The sequence below is a fragment of the Cricetulus griseus genome, chromosome 8, assembly GCF_003668045.3.
Source record: "Cricetulus griseus strain 17A/GY chromosome 8, alternate assembly CriGri-PICRH-1.0, whole genome shotgun sequence".
In the NCBI taxonomy this organism is placed as follows: domain Eukaryota; kingdom Metazoa; phylum Chordata; class Mammalia; order Rodentia; family Cricetidae; genus Cricetulus; species Cricetulus griseus.
In genome coordinates, this window is record NC_048601.1 from 39,360,891 (window position 1) to 39,384,556 (window position 23,666).

Consider the following 23,666-nt stretch of genomic DNA (forward strand, 5'->3'; position numbering starts at 1 on the left):
TTTTCTTATATGTGGAACAATTGGAGCTGAGGCAGTCATATTCTTTTACTTTAGGAAAATAAGAGTTGCATAATAGCACACATAAATAATTTATTGTTAGGGTGATGTACGTTTTTTCCTTGAATTTTTACATATCCTTTGTAGCAATTAAATAAAGCTGTGTTGTTTTTCAATATTCTCTCTGGCTACATGTTTCTCCTTCAAAAATAACTTAATGGGACAGAAAATTACCTCCCACGTAATGACGAGTTCAGACCTGCTTCCACCGCCTCCATTGATATTTACTGGTGCCACTATGGGGACTGCAGAAAACCAAGAGAAATGTAGATGGTTAGGTTGAAAGAAATGACTTCATCAAGTAGAGTTCTGTTTGGGAAGGTTTCACCTTTCAAAGCTCTCACCCTGGCAGACTGAGAGAGTGTTGAATTTTTAATGAACATAAATGATGTTTATACATACCCAAATTTCTAAGAGAGAGGACACAGTTTTGTTTGATACATGGGCACCTTGGCTCCAAAATTAATTAAAAATCAAGTAACATCGTGTGTTTGACATTATTATGCATCATCTACTAATTGGCAAAATGATGTTGCATTCAGATGGTAACAGTGACACTGCTGATTTAGTGCCTAATTATACAGTTGTGCTGTAAACAAGTTACTCAGGCAGTACATTAATTAATTATTTTTTGTCAATAAACAAGCTGGATGTTTTTTCTTTCTTAACCATCAGGATATTTTAACATTTAAAATGAAATTCTTGTACTCAAATTACTCTGGAGAGAATGAGAGTAATTTTTAACTTAACACTTGTAAAAGCAGAGTATTTTTTTTTTCCTGTAAGGAAAGTTACTGAGGGGCTATGACTTCATCTTATTCTTTTAATCTAAGCCCAAGACACTGATAATGCTGATGTAATAAAAAGAAAAATATGATATTCAACTCTATGTTATTTGAAGTCTATGAGGACTGCAGTGGTAAACATGGCTCAAGGAAAATCGTAACCATAGGAAATACTAGTGTGTATCTCAAAAGGAGTGGGTAGTCAGAATACAGATTTTATCCTATACATAGGAGGATTAAAATATCCCTTCCATTGGCATATTAGCAAAAGCAAACTAAATCTATAATAATGGGTAAAGTGCAGTGTATGCTTTCCAAGTGTTGAACTATGTAAAGTTATTTACATGACACCATTTTTGTTCAAGATTCAGAAGTTGGGATTAATATTTCTGGGTATGGTTGAGGATTTCAATCAAAGATGAAAGTGTGTGTGTGTGTGTGTTGGGAGAAGCTCAATTACTCATGTCAGTTTTCTTTCAGACTCTTGTGATTGGGACAATCTAAATAAACCCAAGTTTCTCACTTCATTCTTTTATGCAGATGTATTAGCTCTATCAATAAAATAGTGGTATGATAATCTTTGTTCCTTCTAAAGACAGCATTTGTCCAGCACACATTTATTTATTTATTTATTTATTTATTTATTTATTTATTTATTTTATTAGTTCAAATTAGGAACAAGCTTGCTTCAGATGTCAATCCCTTCTCCCTCTCCCTCCCCTCCCCCACCAACATCCCACCTGCCCCTAGATATCCCCCCTCCACTACCCAGGAGAGTAAGGCCCTCAAAAGGGGCTCCCCAAAGTCTACCACATCATCCTGGGCCAGGCTTAGGCCCTTCCCCATGTGTCCAGGTCAAGAGATAATCCCTTCACAAGGGATGGGCTCTCAAAAATCCCTTCTTTTTTTTTAAGACCTTACATATCTAATAAGTGTGTTACCCCTGTACAAATGGAAAAAAACTAAGTTCAACATTTCTAGACCATTTTTAAGGTTCAATTTTACCTTCATTTCATTCATTTATGATATTCATAAAGTTCATATGAATATAAGCCATACTCTCTAAGTATTGTCATTCATTTTGTCAAAAGCAGAATGATCAGAGTAACATCTACAGAGTTACTGGATATATATATATATATATATATATATATATATATATATATATATATTACTTCACAACTTCATACATGTATAAGATATTCCATAATTAGTTATGTAAGTAATAGTTTTAATTAAACTGAAGTGGACTTTTTTCTAGTTTCCAATGTAATTAGAATCAGAAAAAATACTTCCTTTTAAAAACATATTTTTTTAAATTTATATGTGTGTGTATTTGTGGAAATATGCAGGTGCTCTTGGAAATCAGATGAGGATGCTAGAGCTGCAAATACAGATAGGTTTGAGCCACTCAATCTGGGTGCTATGAACTCAATCCTGGTCCTCCAGAAAAGCAGGAAGCAAAGAGATCTTAACTTTTTTTCCAAGACAGGTTTTCTCTGTTCCAGCCCTAAGTGTCCTGGAACTAGCATTGTGGACCAGGCTGGCCTGGCCTACAGAATTCACAGAGCTCCCCCCACCCCTGCCTATCTCCTGAGTGCTGTGATTAATGTCCTGTGCTACCACTGCCAGGCAAGCTCTTAACTTTTAAACCATGTCTTCATCCTCTCCTTTAAAGAAAGGATGAACTTAAACTTGAACTTATAATGAACTTATACAACAACTATATTGAAGGAAAATTATTCTTTGATTAACAGAAAGAGGAAGTGGGCAGTTACTTTAGTATGACACAGTACTCCAAGTTTTACTGTTCAGGAGAGTGATAATGGTCAGTAGCAGTAGGCACACAAATGCTACTGACCAGGCTGTTGAAACTCACAGAAACAGCTGACCTGAACAAGTTGGAGCTGTTGGTACCCAGACTGATAGCTGGGAAACCATTATGGGACTGATCCATAACCCATGAACATGGGTGTCAGTGAGGAGACCTTGGAAATCTATGGGGCCTCTTGTAGATCAGTATTTATCCCTCACATAAGAATGGACCTTGGGAGCCCATTCCACATTGAGGGATACTCCCTGAGCCTAGACACACGGGGAAGGGCCTAGGCCCTATCCCAAAGGATATGACAGACCCTTAAGACCCTTATGGAAGGCTTCAACCTCATTGGGGAGCAGAAATGATATGGAATATGTAGGGTGTTAGTTGGCAGGGGGCAGATGAGGAGGAGGAAGAGGAAACTGGGATTGACATATAAAACAATCTTGTTTCTAATTCAAATAAAAATGGAGAAAAATAAATTAATAAAAAAGAAGAAGACATGATTGGAGCAAGGTTTCACTTGGGTTCAGCTGTTCAGTGAACCAGCTAATACTCAGCACTTTCGTTCATTGAGATTAGGAATTACCTTATTTTCACAGGGAAAAATTATAGTATTTCTCACTGAAAGTATAACTAGATTAGAGATGTAAAAACAGATGTAAATGAGAATTGGCTGAGCCAAATAGATGCTGTATTAATCTTTTACCACCATGTAAGGAGCAAACTGTAAGACACTTCCAATTAGATTTCCTATTGGAGCTTGAGTAGGAAATATATTACAGTTTGCTTCTGAAAAGCCCTTATTTCGTCACATCTGTTTAACTTCTCCAACTCAAATTCAAGGTCTGATTGTGGGAAAAGGATGAATGGGATGCATCTGGTTTTAGTCCATTACATTTGTGAAAACCAGAAACGCTAATTCATCAGTACTAATTTTGTTCTTACAATCCTTAAAGACACAAAGAACCTCTTCATTAAGAACTATGAGAGAAAGGATATTCCATGTCTGCTGAAAACATTGATTTCTTTCTTACCTGATGCTTTGGTTCTCAGCAATTCTGATGGTTTGCTTGGCTCTCCAATCCCAATGTTGTTGCCAGCAACAACACGAAATTCATATTCTACCCAAGGACTCAAACCAACTACTGTTGCGTTATACGTCTGGCCATTGAGAATTTCAGGGACTAATGCAAACAAACAAAACACAACAACAACAACAAATCAGAACTGATCACTTAAGGTCATATATAGGCACTAGGCAAGAAAAAAATTATGCTTATTTTTTGCATTTTACCACATGAAGTTTCAAATTATTATTATTTTTTTAATTTCTGTGAAGGATTATGTGGGAATTTTGATGGGAATTGGATTCAATTTGTTGATTGCTTCTTCTAGACTGGTCATTTTCATGATGTTAATCCTACTAATCAATAAGCATGGGGGGGCAGTCTTTCTATCTGCAGACTTCTTCAGTTTTTTCTTCAAAGTCTTAGAGTATTTGTTATATAAATGTTGCACTTGCTTAGAGTTATTATAAGGTATTTTAGTTTTTTAGGTGATTATGAAAGGTAATGTTTCTATCATTTCTTTCTAGGTCTGTTTTTCATTTGACAATAAGAAGACTACTGATTTTTGTGTGTTAATTTTGTATCTTGTTACTTTGTTGGAAGCATTTGTCAGCTATAGGAATGTCTTTCTAGAGTCTTTAGTGACTGTTATGTATAGTATTATAACATCTGCAAATAAACATTCTTTGACTTCTTCCTTTCCTACTTGAATCCCCCTGATCCCCTTCAATTGTCTTATCACTGTTTTTAAATAGTCAACATTCTTGTCACATTTTTAATCGTAATAGAAATGATACGCGTTGCTCTCCATTTAGAATGATACTGGCTATTGGCTGGCTGCAAATTACCTTTATTATGTTGAGATATGCCCAATTGTTAGTATGCATGTCCCTAGTCTCTCCAAGACTTTTAACATAAAGGAATGTTGATTTTTTTCAAAAGACTTATCTTTATGTAACAGAATGATTATGTAGTTTCTGTCTTATAGACTGTTTATGTCATAGTTTATATTAATTGATTTACATATTCTTACCATCCCTACATCACTTTGATGAAGATACTGTGATCATGGTGGCTAATCTTTTTAATTTGTTCTTAAATTTTGTTTCAAACATTTTATTGAGAATTTGGAATCTTTGTTTATTAAGAATGTTGAGCTATAATTTCTTTTTATGTTTGTTTTATGTTTTTGTTGAGTCTCTATTGTATATTTTTGGCATTGGGGTAATAGTGACTTCATAATAAGATTCGGAAATATCTTTCAGTTTTCATTTTTCAGAACTACTTGTGGAATATTGGCATCAGTTCTCTTTTGAATGTCTCATAGCAATCTGTGCTGAAACTATCTGGCCCTACATGTTGTTGTTATTTGGATATTTTTAATTACTGCTTCATTTTAACTGTGGGTTTGGGGTCTATTTTAATGGTTTATTTCATCCTCCTTTAATTTTGGTATGCCCTATATATCAAGAAATTAATTCCTTTCTTTTAGGTTTTCTGGTTAGGTAGAACACAGACTATTAAAATATATCCTTATGATTCTCAGAATTTCCTCATTGTTGGAATGTCTTTTTCACTTCTCAGTTCTTTTAATTTTAATCTTCTTTGTCTTTGCTTTGGTTATTTTGGTTAAAAACTGAGTTTTTCAAAGAATCAACTCTTTATTTTATTGATTTTTTATATTGCATATTTTGTTATTTCTACTTTATTTATTTCAGACCTAGTTTATTTCTTCCTATCTACTCTTATTTATTGTTTTCCTTTAAAACAAATAAATATAACAATAAGTTATTAATATGAGGTATTAATATCACTTACTTGTAGTAACAGCTTGCCAGCCCACAGAAAAGGGTGTCCGAGTCTGAATAGTAAATATTTGAATTGGGCTGTTATTATCAGGACCAGGTCTCCAGCTCAGCTGGGAGGTGGTACTTGAAATGTGTTCCACTTTTACATCCTCTGGAGGACCAGGGGGACCTGGAAAAATATCATTCATGATGGCTGTGTTGGGAAGGCTTAAACACATGTATTGAGGACTAGAATAGCTTATTTTACCTGCCATATATAGAACAAAATTACTTAATAAATCCCAGCTAGTGGTTGTGATTTAAACACTAAAACATCTGTCCTATCTAGATGTGTTTTACAGACAACACAATAGTTTAGAAATGCCACTTCTGGAGATTATGGAATAAAAATAATGAATTTATTGGATAGCATGTAACAATGAACTGATTTCAAATATTAGTATCCATCCTCTCTCAAAAGTAGTGCAAGTAAATATAACTAGTATGGACAATGTGAAATCCTACACATTTTATTCTGCTGGGACACTAATGTCTTAATACAAATAGAAGGCCAATCTAAATTTTAGGATTTGGCACTTTGTGCTAAGCACAGTCATTTATTGGCCACTACTACAGAACCCATAATATGGACTCTTGAAATTTACAAAACAGGAAATTACTTCTGGTTTTCTGTCATTCCCTTTTCCTTATTTAATTATTCAAACAGCTGCCATTTATGCATGGACATTTCTGATCATGAATGAAAAATGGAAGTACTCTTTCATCATTTCTACTCACCTCTCACAATGATATCAGCCACAGCAGACAAGCGTTCCAGCGTTGTTTGTACTGTGCAGAGATATTTTCCTGAATGGCCTAATTGAATATTCCTTATCATCAAATCCCCAACAGATTCCTGAAGACAGAAAGAAGGAACAGGATGAAAGCATAATCACACACAGCGGGTCCCATTTTCTTTACAGCTGGGAAGATATTAAATATAAGACAGTTTTGAAATTAGGAGATATACTAAGATTATTATAGTTTTCCATAATGGATCCCTTTTATTATCCCTTTTACTTTAATTGCATTTAGAAAACAAGTATTTCTGTGAAATACATAAAATAAAGCAAAACAAAAACAGATGCAGCTTTTTGCACAGATAGTGATTAAGTCTGTAAATGAAAACAGAGTGAATGATTATGAACTACGTGGATTCATGTACAACACACCTTGTCTTATTAAGAACTTAACAATTTCAGATACTTACTCCCCCAATTCTTTCAAAATGAGCCACTCCTTTCTTTAAGTCTATGACATCTCCATTAAAGTACCAAACAAATACCACTTCCATGGTGGGGTCATGAGACACTTGGCAGGGTAAAACAATACTCTCACCAACTGTAACATCCATTTTAGAAGGTGGTGTTGTAATGACAGTTTTCTCTGTTGAGAAAAGATTACTTTTTAAGAGCTTAGAAAATGTGAGAATATGGTTATAAAACATATATTTTGAATGTTATGCTATTATTGAATGCAAAAGAGAATAAAGAAAACATCATTATATTCTTCATGAAAAAATATTCTTCCAGTTTTTTAAACATCGTGTACTTCTAAATTGTTGTTTAAAGTGATAGACAAATGAGTCTTCTGTATCTCCCCCCAAACCTCAGGGAACAGAGCAGAAGAAGGGACAAAAAGATCACCAGAGACATAGACTGTGAATCCTGAGCAGCAGTGTTTAATGAGTATGGCATGGCTGTTTCCTTGATGACCTCATAGCATCTCTGGTTGTTTGTCCTAGATCAAGCATGTCAACACTGTAGCATATATCATGAAGGTTTTCATGAAACCCACCTGTTATGGAGGGACTATAGATACTTGATCATTTTGGGGGGAGGGAGAGTCAGTTATGTTTTGCTTTAAATTTGGTCCCTGGTAAATTGAAAAAATGTCAGTAAATTGTCCAATGTCCAAGAGTATATAGGAAGCACAGTGGTTCTTTTAAAAAGGTGATTCCATATGGATTTTCAAAAGTGTATTAGTATGATTTGAACTTTCCCGTATTCCCTTTTTCTGCCTTCCCTTTCTCCTCCCCATTTAATACTCTTATTCTGATTTCCTCATTATGTCTTTATAAAGCTATATGGCATTTTCCCTTTCTTGGAAGATACACCTCCTCTTCCCAGTCCCTTACTGGCTTCCTAATTTGTGTTTATTCTGATTGAAACATAATGTATCTAAAGCATTAAAGCAAGCATCTGTATATAAGAAAAACAGACAATATTGTTCTTTGGGTTCTGAGTTACCTCAGCCAGGATGATTGCTTCTAGCTCTGTCCATTTGCCTACAAAACTCATAATTTCATATTTCTTATCAGTTGAGTAATATTCCATTATGGATATTTAACAGATTTTCATTATCCATTCATCCATTGATGGGCATCTAGCTATTTCCAATCTCTGGCTATTCTGAATACAGTGACAAGGAACACAAGAGAAGTATCTCTGTAGAAAGAGATACACCTTGGAGTATATGTCCAGAAAATAGTATAGCAGCACGTTCTGATAGATAGATTTTGAGCTTTTGAAGAACCTCACATAAATTTCTATAGTGGCTATGCTCATTTTCACTCCCACCAACCATGAGTAAGTGTTGCTCTTTCTCCTCACCCTCACCAGCATATGCTTTCATTTGTTTTAATGAAAGCATTCTGACTGGTATAAGATAAATCTTAAAGTGTATTTAATTTGCATTTCCTGAAAGCTAAGGAGATTGAACATTTTTTTGTTTTTGTTTAGAAAAAAATCAGTTAACATATCAATCCCCCATTTCCCTCTTCCTCTCATCCTCCCATGTCCCCTACCAACTCCCCCAACCAAGCCCCCCCCACCAACTCCCCATGGGTGGTGAGGCCTTCCATGGGGGGGGAGGTCATCAAAGCCTGTCACATCATTTAGGGGAGGGCCTAGGCCCTCCTCCATGTATGTGTACTGAAATGTTATCCCTCCATATGAAATGGGCTCCCAAATTCCATTTGTGCACCAGGGATAAATACTGGTTCCACTATTAGAGGTCCCATAGCCTGCCCAGCTCTCCTAACTGACACCTACATTCAGAGGGTGTAATTCAGTCCAACGCTAGTTCCCAACTGTACAACTGTGTCCCTGTGCTCTCACTAGATCAGATCAGCTGTTCTGTAGGTTTATCCAGCATGGTCTTGATCACTTTGCTCTCCCTCCTCCCTCTCTAAAACTGGATTCCAGGCTAAGTGCTTAGCTGTGGATGTGTGCTTCTGCTTCCATCAGCTACTGGATGAAAGCTGTTCAGGGAGCCTGGTTTGGTCCTTATGTTGGTTCCCCAGCTGTCAGACTGGGGGTCATGAGTTCCCACTTTCTCTGGTCAACTGTTTCTGCAGGCTTTCCCAGCATGGTCTTTACCCCAATGTTGGTCACTCCTCCCTCTCTGAAAGTAGATTCTAGGACTTAGGCTCAGTGCCTAGCTGTGGATCTGTGCTTCTGCTTCCAACTGGATGAAGGCTCAAGGATGGCACTTAAGGTAGTCATCATTCTCATTATGGGGAAGGGCATCCACTATTGCTAAGGTTTCTAGTTCAGGTCATCCTTGTAGATCTGTGTACAATTCCCTAGTGCCAGATGTCTCTTTAAACCTATAGTGGCTCACTCTATTGACATTTCTCTTTTCTTGTTCTCCTCTATTTATCTCCCCACTCAATCTTCCTAACCCCTCTTGTTCTCCTCCTCCCTCCTCTTCTCCCCTCCTCTTTCTCTTACTTCCTTCCAACCTCCCCCCAAGCTCCCAATTTGTTCAGAGGCTCTTGTGTTTTCTGCTTCACTGGGGGACATTTTATATCTCTCCTACAGTCCTCCTTGTTTCCTTGATTCTCTAAAGGTATGAATTGTATGCCTATGATATCAATTAGTTTCAGGTTCTTGGCAATTTTAGCAGTGCCAAGTATGGATTCCATCTCATGGAGGGGGCCTTATATCCAATCAAAAGGGGTTTGTTTACTACCATAAAATTTTTATAATAATTATATTAGTATATCTTGCAGGAATTTCACTGTTATTGGTTACTAACTATAAAGTTAGATGACATTAGTCATTAATTTTTCCTCCTGTATTGTGCAAAGTATCTTCTAACACCATGAATGCTATTCAGTAGGGGTGAAGGTACTAGTTGGGAACCTGATCAATTTTTCCATGTTTGATGACATATGTTAGTGTGTCTTCATCAATATAGACTTTCCATTAGAATTGAAAGGTAACTAATTAACTTGGCCATAAGCTGTAATGTTTAGCAGGTTCTATAGAGATCCACTAACCAATGACTCACAAAGATGAAACCTATTCTTGGTACAAGGTGTAATAAATGTTGGTATAAGGTATTTAGTTGGAGCATTATCTTTCTGATCATATTTTAGATCCATTTAAATTTCTTGCATATATGATTACATTTTTGCAAGCTTCTATATTAATAGGTCTCTATGGACGAAGGAGCTCAACATAAGACCTGAATTTGAAAGAAGAGATTGTTGGGAATAGGCTTGTTTTCATTAACACAGGAAAGCATATAACACAGAAAGGATGACCATTCAGAACATTGATGGTACAGAAATTAATACCAGAGATTAATCAATAGGATTCAGGAAGCTAAACAAACAACAAAAAAGCTCTGTACTGCAAAAAAACAGGATCAGTTGTGCAAATCAGCAGGCTACAAAATAGGAAAAATCTTCACTAATTCTACATTTTACTGAGGATTAACAGTTAGAATTATAAGGAGCAGCAAACAAAACAAAACAAAAACAAAAATCCCAAACCAAGCAGGGCTAATAGATGTATGAATTCATAGAGACTGGCAGCATTCACATGACAACACAAGTTAAAAATAAAAAAAAATCCACTGTGCAGAAGGAGAAGTAGAAACGAAGTCCTACCATTTACCAAGAAGCCACTCATAATAGATACATGTCGTCATTGGGAAAAATAGTTTTGTTTCTTCTTCTTCTTGTTCTTATTTTTTTTAACCTAATGGGGTGACACTGGATATATGAACTGGATATATGACACTGCCCAGGAGTGAGTAGTTGGGAAACACAAAACAGATTCTATATCTTTTCTGTGCTTTTTGTTTTGATATTTTTATCTTATTGTTTCTTTTTATTGTATTTACTTTTATTTTTGTTTTTCTCTTTATGAGACACAGAGAAAGAATCTGAAATTTAATGTTCAGGGAGGTAGGGAGGATCTGGAAGGAGTTGGAAGTGGAAAATATAATCAAAATGTATTTTACTTGCAAAATTAACAAAAAGAAAGAAAAAGGTTATATGAAGATGTTAGGGTAGGGAGGATGGGTGGATCTGGGAGACATTAAGAGGATGAGTGGAGGGAGTGAGTCAGAGGCAGATGAGTATAATCAAAACACATTATATGGAATTCTCAAAATTTAATAATACATTCCTTATGTTACACATAGATTTCTTGTTAATGCATGTGGAAATAAGTTAAAGACCTTAAAAGACAAAATTCCATACATAGTGAGCCATACTATTTTTATATTTTACTCTAAATATCCAGCTACAATATTAAATAGAAGTATATAACTATCACTCTAAATTAATTCATTAGCTTAAAATATATGACACAAACTGCATTTCTAAGATTATATATATTCAGATCTGTGTAGTTTTATAATTGCACGCTTATGTTTAAAGCTATGAATGAAACATTTTTTGGGGTATGCTTCTGTTGAATGTTTTCTCTTTTAAGTTGAAAACTTAATATGTAAAATGGAAGTCTCTGTTAATCCACACTTTTCCATATCAAAATACACAGCTGCCATAGAAACATCCTCTTTAAAAACATTTTTCTGTAGGCCAACCATTGTTCCTCAGGTTACAATACATTATGGACTCAATTTTCAAAGTCATTTCCAAGACTAATCCATGGTTCCATGAGTTCTAACAAAGAGTAAGAATCATAAGCATTTTAGTTAATTATTAATAGTAAAATATGCAGCTTTAATTCCTGATCATTGAGGATTTACCATTATAGAGATCTATTACTTCTGTTTTTGTTAACTTTTCATACTATCTGTCTTGATTATGATTCCACCTTCTTGAACTTCTCACAGCTCTCCCATACCACCTCACCCATCCAAATCCACATCATTCTTACTCTGTTTCTAGTTAGAAAACAAACAATTTTCATAAAAATATAAAAGAATAAAATAAGATTAAATAAAAGCAAACAAAACTGATTAGGAAAAAACCAGTATTCAGACAGAATGAGAATGAATGAAGAAAAAGCACAAGAAACACATATAGACAGAGAGACCTGTTCATTGGAACACAGAGAAATCCCTAAAAATCACAAGATTGGTAATTATAATATACATAACCAAAAGATACGCTGAGGAAGACAAGAAGGAGGAGAAGAATAAAAAGAAGAAACAGCTCAGGCAAAGTCTTATGAGATAAAAATAGTTCCAAAAATACTATTGAGTTCACTTTGTGTTGGCTATCTATTCTTGGGTATGGTTCCTAGCCTTAACAGTGGTTTGTATACCCATAGAGATTACTTTAGGAAAAACTAACTTTTCATCATTTCTAGAGGAACCTTGAATATACATTTATATTAATGTATTTGTGGTTGACAAGAATCTCCATTTTAATGGCTTTTGCTTGCTATAGAGCACTCAAATAATAAGCTGGGAATTGTAAAAATGTCTGTAAGTCCATCTTCCAGGAATAAGATACACTCTTCAATGTGTACATGCAGACACATCCCCAAGTGTAAAAATAAATAAAATAAACAAAAGCATTTTTTTAAAAAAAATCACAAAAACATTCCTTTATCATCAAAACTAAAATCACCAAAGGAATAGACATGTAAGAATGAAAGTTTAAGAAAATTATCACAAAAATATGTGAAGACATTTCAAAGTAGTTTATTGACCATGGCAAATCCAAAAAGTAAAGTTTAGCTGTCTAAAGACAGATCAATAGCTTCCATGCATCCTGCCATTTTTTCTTTCATCGACAAACCAAACTAGTACTGAGATTATATTCATATCATGAGATGATTAGTGTTTACTACTGTCTTGAATGTTTGCACCATAACTTATTTACCTTTTGTCACCATTGTAAGGGAAGAAACAGATTTAGATGAAACATTTATAAAGCAATCATCAGTCAGGTAGGGAAGGTTCATCCATTATGAAAAGATCAATACATTGTAAGAGTAGTGAGTTTGCAGATTATTTCTAGAGTAGGTCTGTCACAAATATTATTTCTGACTCTTGGGCATGTCCCCTTTGTCAACAGTACCCTGTGTCTTTTCTCAAACCTGAATTGCTCCCACCAGCAAGCAGGGTCTCACCATACATATGCTCTGAACCTTGAGCCTTGAAGCACCTGAGTTTTAAGAGACATAATTCTATCCCATATACAATATACAGCTTGTGAACTTAGTTGTAACATCAGAAACAGATTGATACAATGCATCACTCAATTTAACCTGCAGAAGGTTAAAATATTATTTTATATAAAAACATCATAGTGCCAAGCCATGTGGTGGTGGCTCACACCTTTAATCCCAGCACTTGGTAGACAGAGGCAGACAGATCTCTGTGATCTCAAGGCCAGCCTGCTCTACAAAGCTACACAGAGAAACCATGTCTCAAAAAAAAATGTAGTGTCACATATATATCAGTGGTATATAGGAAGTAATAATTGTGGGTTTTAAGGTAACATGATAAAATAGCCATGATAAAAGATGGAAGAGAGCCTTATATGTCTGAGTATATTAGAGAGAATGCAACAGAGAAACAACCTTAATTATCTTAGATACATTCTGTTATAATCAGGGAGACGTCTGAAGAGAGGACTTGATAATTGTTTCCATTTACAATTTTTAGTCTTCCTTAAATCTTTTCCAACTGACATCTAACATTTTAAAATATTCTACTAATGGGGAAATGCTTTCCTCTAGTAGTTTCTTTGAAAGAGATCACTACTGTTTTATTTATATTTGTGGGCAGATGACTTGGCTAATTAGATGTGCTGGTAAAGTCAAACTGTCCATATTTAACTTTTAGATAATGCATTTCAACTAATTTTTAAGCATTAAAATGACAACCACTTCTTCCTTTTATGACACCTCACAGTGGTACAACTAGACTAATTATTCCCTATATGCATTGCTCAGTAGCCATACGATGGTGACTATTGCTTCATGAATAAGAAAGAATCATAGCATGACATATAATTGTCACACTTTGTCTAGAATGTTCCAGCTATTAAATGTATAACAAATAATTATTGAGGACTCTTCACCTCTCCATCCTTCTGTTAAGTACTAAACATATAATTGTGAGGGATGATATGTAAAACAAAATGTCAAGTAACACTTCATGTTTGTCTTCACAAGTATGTCTATTGGTAGGCTGCCATGTATGATATTGTACTATTGTATACATCACCAAAACTTCGACAGTCCCTTGTATAAAGTACTTCCATTAATATGTTCTATTATTGAGGGATTCATTGTAGGAAATAGACTGCTTTAACATTGAAGTTTATGGCAAGTAAGTTTAACCTGGGAAAAACTCACATGTATCAAGAAAGAGCCTCATCCCCTGTTGTGAAGAAAAATTACAAGGGATCTGTATAAATAAACCTGTTTCTTCTTTATAAGTAAGTCATTTTGCAAGAAATTCCTGGATGACCCAAAAATGAAGCCATGAATGAAAGTGGGAAGATGAAGTCTCCTGACAGTCATAGACATCAAAAGACTTAACATCTCACAAGCCAGTTAGCTAGGGGGCCCCTTGTAAGATAAAAGCAGATATTAGTTTGAAAGACATGAGAAGACTGTTTTTGAAACTAATAAATATCATTTTTCTTTAAAATATTTAACTGTTTATAAAATTGTATAAGAGTGTTAGTAATAAGTGAGTAGTTCAATCCAGTTATATATAATAAAAAAGGCATTGGATATCATTTTATATAAAACACAATCTAAATACTTTATTCAACTTATATCTTGATTATTAGATTTTTCTTTTTTTCTTAGTTGCTTTTCTGGAAACTCATCAGACCAATGCAATCTATATTTTTAGCAGCTCTATTGTAAATTGAGGTAATTACTTGGGCTACAGTGCCACTCTTTGCAAATGCATGATAAACACATTTTTTGATAAGTGTTTACTTTCCAGAGTATCTTTAAGGTCAATATAACATTTTAGAGTTACTAAACTGCAGTTTCAGACTGCAAAATTTGTGTGAACATCTGATAGGTTACTTTGGAAATGAAATCTTATAGCATTAGGGCAGTTAATTGACACACAAACCTTTATTTTTTATTCTAAAATAATTTCATCTTTGTCACTGCAAAATCTATTTACACAAGTTTTTGTTTAACTTCTCAGGTAGATGTATATGAAAGAACATGGATGTTTGTTCTGATAAGGTCTGTAACACATGAACATTTTACAGGAAGCTGGAGGGACTTCATGATTTGTGCATTAGTTTAAAACATCATTTATTCATTCCATTGTGGCTTTTTCAATTACAAGACAAAGCTCATTAATAATTGGTTTTCCTGAAGCTTCATACAAAAATAGTGTTCTTCTCCTGGAATCAAATAATCTTCAAATTAAATTTTTATTTCTAGCCCTGTGGATATTAGCTCTGCCATGTTTCAGAAGTATCTAAAACTCATAGATTTTTCTTTTGTAAAGCTCTTTGAGAAATTTATACAACTGTGTAATAGATATACTTTATTGCATGGCCAAAACATGAAAATATTCTTTATTTGCAACATTTTTTTCTGGCAAGTTTTGTTGCCTGTATACCAGCTCCTACCCTGCTGCTGAGACTGAAGAGTTAGCATTTCTGAAAATGCCACAGCAAGGGCTGGACAGCTTGCCTGCTCTTACTCTAGAGGCAGGTGCTGACTCTCAGAATCTTTTCATATGCAGCTTTTGTTGTTACTGTCCACTGCTGCTTTCTGCTGGTGTTTACACTGTTACATCCATCCACATAGAAGTGGATCCTTCTGTCCCTTCCTGCCTACCTGGGAATCAAGCTCCCCTAACAGTCATTAGACATGAACATGTAAACTTGCAAAATGGGACACCTTCTCACATGTTTACTGTATCCAATCCTGGGTTACTGCCTATGAATATAACCATGCCTACATGTCCATCATGTGTGTGCTTCATCATACCACTAACATTAGCATAAAACAAGTTCAGTGGCAGACAGATGAAAAATTCAAGACAACAGTGGAATGTTAAACCCCAAATGGGACATCTTTTAGCAAGAGACAATGTGATATATGAGATGGGGTAAAGTTTCTAAGGAGCAAGACTTGTATACCATGTTGGAAAGTATATTCTTACATATTAGGAAAGTAGAAAAGAATAGGGTTACCAGAGGATGGTGGGATAGGAAATATGGGGAAAAAGGAACACAATGTTTATAGGGAATTAAGTTTCATCTAGATAGGAAGATGATGTTTGAATATTTATTAAACAGCAGGATGAATAGCTAGTAATAATATATTGCATACTCATTTTCTGAGTAGAATTAGTATAATTTCATCTTAAAAGCAGTATGTTATATGACTGATATGTTAATTAGCTTAATTTAATAACAACAATTAAAACATCATTCTGTGTACTATAGATACATGCAATTTTGGTTTATTAAAGTATTTTTTTAGACAAATGTGTACTTTTCTTGAAAGATTTGTGAAATATTGGAAGTATGAAGTCAAGATGCGGTTCAAAGTTATTCCTGAGGAATTGCCATACAGATTTCCAAAGCGGCTGTACAAGTTTTCCCTCCCACCATCAGTGGAGGAGTGTTCCTCTTTCTCTACAACCTCTCCAGCATAAACTGTCATTGGTGTCTTTGATTTTAGCCATTGTGACAGGTGTAAGTTGGTATCTCAGAGTCGTTTTGATTGCATCTCCCTGATGGCTAAGGATGTTGCACACATTCTTATGTGTCTTTCAGCCATTTTGTGATTCCTCAGTAAAATGGGAATTAGTCTACCACAAGATCCAGCAATTCCATTCTGAGGCATATACCCAAAAGAAGAACATTCCTACAACAAGGACATCTGTTCAACTATGTTCATAGCAGCATTATTTGTAATAGCCAGAATCTGAAAACAACCTAGATGCCCCTCAACTGAAGAATGGATAAAAAAATGGACATTTACACAATAGAGTACTACTCAGAGGAAAATAAAAGGAAATGGAATCTTGAAATTCACAGGAAAATGGATGGAACTAGAGGAAACCATTCTGAGCAAGGGAACCCAGTCACAGAAAGACATGCATTTATATACTCACTCATATGTGGATTTTAGACATAGAGTAAAGGATTGCCAGCCTGCAGCCTAGGCTGCCAGAGAGGCTGATAAACAAGGAGGACCCTAAGAGAGACATACATGTCCCCTGGAGAAGGGGAAAGGGACAAGGTCTCCTGAGAAAATTGGGAGCATGGGGGTAGCGGGTGGGAACTAGGAGAATGTGAAGGGGAGAAGATGAGGAGGGGTGAGGAAGACGATGGGGCAGGCAGGTTGAATTGGGAAAAGAACAGAAGAGAGCAAGATAAGAGATAATATAACAGAGGGAGACATTATAATTTTAAAGAGAAATCAGGCACTAGGGAAATGTCCGGATAACTACAAAGATGACACCAATTAACAATCTAAGCAACAGAGGAGAGGCTACCTTAAATGCCCTCTCCTGATAATGAGATTGATGACTAAATCATATGCCATCGCATAGCCCTCATCCACCAGCTGGTGGAAGTAGAAGCAGACACCCACAGCTAAACCTTGAACTGAAATGAAATCCAGATGCAGAGAAGCAGAACTGATGATCAAAGGGGTCCAGACCCCCCTGAATGTGGGTATCAGTGAGGAGACCTTGGAAATCTATGGGGCCTCTTGTAGCATATCAGTACTTATCGCTACCATAGGAATGGACTTTAGGAGCCCATCCCACATGGAGGGATATTCCCTGAGCCTAGAAACAAGGGGGGTGGCACAGGCCCTGTCCCAAAGAATATAACAGATGTTAAAGAGCCCCTATGAAAGGACTCACCCTTCCCAGGGAGCAGAAAGGATATGGGATGGGTAGGGCGTTAGTTATGGGGGAGTAGGGTAGGAGGGGAGGGAGAAGTAACTGGGATTGATATGTAAAATATTTTTTTTTGCTAATAAAAAAAGAAATACCTGTAGTTTATGTGTAAAAATATGGGTTGTTAATTACCAGGTTAATTGGCACAGTGTCAACTTGAATAGATTTAGAATTACTGGGGAGACATGCTTCTAGGCATGTATTTATAGGTATTTCCAAACAGCTTAAAGAGGGACAATGCATCCTGAATATGGGTGCTACTATAACATGGATTAAGGTCCAAGACTAAATAAAAAAAGGGGGAAATGAGGTAACCAGGCAAACACAATATTTGTTTTTCTCTGCTTTCCCAATAATGACACAAGGTAATTGGCTACCTTATACTCCTGTTCCCATGGCTTCCCATTGTGATTGACTATATCCCCTCCAACTGTGGCCACAACAAATATCCTTAATTTGATTACATGAATATTTTATCTTGGCAGATACCATGTACACAGAGAGCAATAACTGTATAGGCAGACACATTATCCAAGAAAAAGTGGTGTGTAGTTAGCTGAGTATAGCATCACAGTGAGGATACTCCTTTGTAGACAAAACACAGCTTGGTCTCATGTTCCCCTCTCCAAAATGCATGAGAATTATCCTAACATCATGTATGTACCTTTTGTGGTAAAGCACTGATACTTTAGAAGAACAAGATCACAGTTGCAGAAAGGAAAAGTTTTACTTGAGTTAAACAAATATGAAACGTCTTTTAGACTACTTGCAGGGGGAAGAAAAGATTTTTTAATACATTAATTTTGTCATTTGTATTACCTTTGAGAGTGTTTATAAAGTCAAGCGGCTGTGAAACACCTTCAAAACACTCAAACCAAAAAATAAATAAATAAATAAAAACAGTAATGTACATGTTTTCACTAGTTTTCTAGTCCTTCCTTAATTATGGGTATATTCTGGTATGTTCCAATAGGAAAGTTTATGTTACTTGAGGTTCATTAATATTGAAACACTTCTTGCAATTTATTAATAAGTGAAAGCATTAGAGTGTGAATTATTCAAATTAAATGAAGGGAAGTAGACTGTGATAGTCTTCCACTTTTGAAATTTCCAGATTCATTAATCATCTTAATCTTGAAAAAATGGAAAAAGTAATCAATTTCACAACATTTTATTCCTCTTTCATGTACCATCTATGTTCATTGGATGTCTAGGCCAGTGACTCTAGAATTTCAGCATACACAAGTATTTCTTGTTGAATGTGTTCAAAATGTAAAGTTCTTAATTCCCACATAAAATACTGATCAGTGGATTTCAAGGGAGATCCTAGAATGTGGATTTTTCTTGAGTTTCTGGTGAATTTGTATAGTTATCCTAATGTTAGGCTAATAAAGTGTTGAAAAGGATTTAAAATCACAACGCTATTTTAGGAAAATGTACACTACATTAAATGTAGCATCAGAAAATATCTAATACTGTAGATTCAGGAAAATTTCACTATCAGTAAAACACTCTAAGTCAAAAAAATTCAGATGTAAACATGGTGGTCTAAAATTCCCAGAAATTAATTTTGCAATTTGAACACATTCTTAGAGATCCATAGAATACTTTAGTGTAAAAACAGCTCAAGAATTCCTAGGTTATAGACACAAACTAATTCAAGAATTCATATACTTGATAGATACAGAATATTTTCCATTTGTTTACTACCTGTTAATATCTCTTGTGAAATAGGAGTTGTATAGATACATGTAAATATAGAGTATGTGTTGAATGTACATATATTAATATTTATGAAATAATCATGAAAACTATAACCCTCGATATTAGAGAAAAAGCTGGTAATTTTTAAGAGAGTAATCTATTCTTTCATGCTAAATGTTTCCTCAATGTTTTGAAAACATATTTAAAAGGGCTTAGAGATGAAATATGATGTATGGAATTTGTTTCCAGATAATTAGGATAAAAGTTGGGAAAGTATGTAAGGATCTACAAGAAAGAGGTTTTGAAAAAAAGTTGCTTAATGTTCACATTGTGTGATACATACATAAGAATTTTTGTATTATTTCCTTTAGTTCTATATGTAGTACTAATTTTTATGCAATAGACATCTGCTATAAAATGGTAGAAGGAATTAAAATTGTTCATTGTAATACAGATAAATAGTTTCCATATAGTTTCTAAAGTAATAAGAAACAATTATTTTTTAATGCATATCCCATATACAAATGAGAAAGCTTGGAATATCAATATTAACCAATTCTTATCTACATTGGCAGCTCAAAGGCATCACACCAAAATAGTTTCACATACCCATCTTGCTTTTGATAGAGTTCAGGACACTTTTGATAAATAGTTTTAGTCAAAGGCAAAGTTATAATTGCCAAAGATATTTATCTTCAGTTATGAACTTTCTAGTAAACAGGGAAACTAATCACATAAAAACTTGTCAGAAACAAACTCTGTTTTTCTTGAAGATGATTTAATTTTATTTTCTGTATCACTGGCACTATTACATGTGATGATCTCTTTAGAACATTTTAGAAGCCCAAAAGGTTAGCAAATGTATGTCTGACATCATTGACCTCAATAAATTCAATAATTTTCATAATTCTGTTTTGTTTTGTATACTAATGAGATGGTGTAAATCTTCATTTGTGAGTGATAATCTTTCCACAGTGACTGCTTGAAGTTAACAACTCCACCCCAAGGACCGCAATATACAAAATACATTTTCAGTCTATTCTCTCTGTACAAACATGGGGCTCTGCCTACATATATTTATAACATGACAGGAAGTGTTGCTAAGATACCAATATAATGTATTCTAGTGTATAAATAACACTTCAAATAGGTGATATTATTCTATGATTATTTTTTCTTACAAGATAAGTTGTGAAGACTGGAAACATTAAAATATACTTTGGAAATATGATCTCCTTCCTAAGTTCCTTAATATCCTGGTTTCTAATCTAGTAAACTTTCCTGTTTCTCTTTATTTTTATATCTACATTCTTATATTGGAATCGTGTTTTGTTTTTAATGATAAGACCATTGTTAGCATGATATTAGTTCAGCTGGTAAGTTTCCCCATAGAAAACATTTTCCCCATAGAAAACATATAAATGGCGAAGAGTATCTATGAAGATACTTAACATTCCCAACCAAGGAAATGCAAATCAAAAACTCACACCTTTTAGAAGAGCTTTTAAAAAAAAGACAAGAGATATGTGTTGTTAAGGCTGTGAAGCAAATGTAACACATGTTCTCTTCACAATATTGTTAATTAGATACAGCCATAAGGAAAAACAATAAAAACAATATGGAAGTTTCATAAAAACAAAAAAAATTAAAACTTCCATTTAATCCTGTATTTTATGGCTTCTTATAGTCCCATGTTCATTGCACCATTATTAGCAATAACATATAAAAGCATAGTTTGCACCCATCATTCATTGAATGGATAAAGAAAATGTAGGCTTTCACAGCAGAGTCCCATTGGAATATTATTTAAGCCCTAATCAAAGAAAATCTTTTCATTTCTGATAGCACAGATCTGTCAAGGTGACATGAGAAGTAAGCCATAGCCTAAGGACTATTTTCAAGAAGAGAAAAAATTATTGTATAAACTAATTTATATGTAGAATCTAACATTGTCAGATACATAACAGCATTTTGTGCAATGGTAGATACCAGGTTGGGGGAAATGCAGATTGTACTGCCTGTGGGAACCAAAGCCGTTAGTTATTATGAAGAGGAACCACGGAGCACTAATGTCCTGCCAGGGGCAGGGATAACCACACAGTACTGTGCCCTGGAAATTTGACAAAAGAGTTCTCTTTGGGTATTCTTTCTCCAAATGGAAGCATTATAAGCAGGAATTCAAAAAGTCATGCTAATGTTTGACTATAGTAATAAGTTGCTATGTGTGAGGACATAGATAAAACCATGCGCATCTCACATTTTTAACAATTTGTAATGAGAAAATTATAATGGTAGTCCTCTTGGATTGTTTAAAAGGTATTTTTTAATCTTTATTTTGTTATTTGTGGGATTATTTGATTGAGAAAATAAGGATTAATGCTGAGATGATGCCCCTCAATGTGAAAGGAAATCAGATCCAGGATGGTGATGAAGAGTATTCATGATCCATTAACTGACAGACAATGTTTCATTCACTGCTGATCAAATTTTAAGGAAAAACTTCATTTTGCTATTCTGATAGATTGTTGAATGACAGTGTACAAAACAAAAGATATCTAAGCTGTTGTTTTTGAGGTACAATTAATGCTGTGAATCCTACTGAACATATTCACACAGTATGCCTTGTAACTCTTTACATTTATGCTGGAACATGGACCTATGGATGTCAGAAAGGACACTGGTGGACATTTGTCACAATCACCTGATAATTAAACAGGAAAATATCTAACTGTGATATTAGGAAATTGCCAAACTTTCAAGCCTTCTGGGTCACCTTGGTTCAGAGAACAATGTATCAGTAAGCTCCAAACATTATTAGAACTTTAATAAAACTTTTAATAACTTTGTCTTACCTATGAATAAGTACATAAGATTCACAAGGTAGCTTTGTGAATTATTGATAAAGCATAAAAAATGAACCAAATGAAGAAGAAAAAGCAGTTTGGGAAAGGAAAGGGCACACTCTGATTAAATGGGGAAAATGCTATAGGAATTATTTTCAGAAAGAAAAAAATAGCAAATAAGCAAATAGTCATGAAATAAAAATAAAATTTTTTAAAGTATAGCAAAATAAAAACCTAGTAAACTGGAAGATTAATTGGAATGGTTAGTAAAACCAATTGGAGTGAATAGGAACAGAAGAATAATATATATGCATGTTTGTTATCACATATACTTATAGATATAAACTAGAATACCACTTTAGGGAATCCAATAATTAAATTCAGCAGTTGGAGAAGTAAATTATTAAATTAAAGGAAAATAACCTCAATCCAGAAAGTGTGGGATTTTAGATAATACCTGTCTAATGCTCAATATAATAGTAGAAAATGAAGATGAACTAAGACATCATCCTTAAATGTGGAATAATAGGAGTAAGCAGATTCTTAGCTCCAGAGAAAAGATGGTGGAATGAAGGGACGAGAAAGGAAAAGTCTTCAGTTTTCAGGGCACGGTAACATCATGAAATTTCTGGAGTGACAATTTCAATTCTGAATTGTATTTCCAAGGAAACATTAATCCAAGGAAATTGTACCTATGCAGTTCATTTAACAACTTAATGTCAATTTCTAGTCCTTGGAAGTTACTATTACAAACTACTTAGATAATAAAGAAATGTAGTTTCATAGTTAGTCACCTACTATACTCAAGCTTATCATGTTAGGTACGTTTGAAGGGTCAAACAGAGATTTCAGATAGACAGGTAGTCTTCAAACACTTCAGTGATTTATAGAATATGGCATTTATGATGCTTTAACAATAGCATTTTTTTATGACCTCTCTGCTCTGGGCAGCACCAACCTACTTCAGAGAAGATGAGGGCATCAAAGAACTTTCATATGGAGTTTGTTTACTTTGTGGCAAATGTTAGCCACCAGGCAAGAAACTTTCATTGTCTGACTGCTGAGAGTGTTCTGGCCAGGTTAGACAAGCAGGACACAAAGGAAAGCAACTGTCAGATTTTTCCAAGAAGGTAGTTTGTCTTTCAAAATTCCTGCTTCACACAAATGTCTTTCAGAAGTGGCCTGTAGGCCAAAAATGAGTGCCAAAATTTGGTAGAGGAACCTTGAATGACTGTCCAGGCAGCCAGCTGTTTCTGTCATTACTTAGTTTTAGAAGTTGTTTGCTCTGTGCTACAAGCCAAAAGATCACACAGTAATTACACAGACATCATTTCTTGAGACAACCGACCAGAGCCAATACAAAGGTCTTATTTGGAATTATTGCATTATGAATAAAAGTGGCTGTTTCTTGCTGCAGA

General features: G+C 34.7%; 1 protein-coding gene across 1 annotated transcript in view; it reads right to left on the reverse strand.

The window, feature by feature from the left end:
• Positions 1 to 23,666, reverse strand: part of LOC100772078 (contactin-6) — a 196,072-nt gene that overhangs the window by 24,083 nt on the left and 148,323 nt on the right. Inside the window, exons 11-15 of the mRNA XM_035448787.1 lie at positions 6,789 to 6,964; positions 6,317 to 6,434; positions 5,550 to 5,708; positions 3,699 to 3,848; positions 232 to 302 (exon numbers count right to left, since the gene is read on the reverse strand). Coding sequence (XP_035304678.1) covers positions 232 to 302; positions 3,699 to 3,848; positions 5,550 to 5,708; positions 6,317 to 6,434; positions 6,789 to 6,964 — 674 coding nt within the window. The remainder of the gene's footprint in view (positions 1 to 231; positions 303 to 3,698; positions 3,849 to 5,549; positions 5,709 to 6,316; positions 6,435 to 6,788; positions 6,965 to 23,666) is intronic.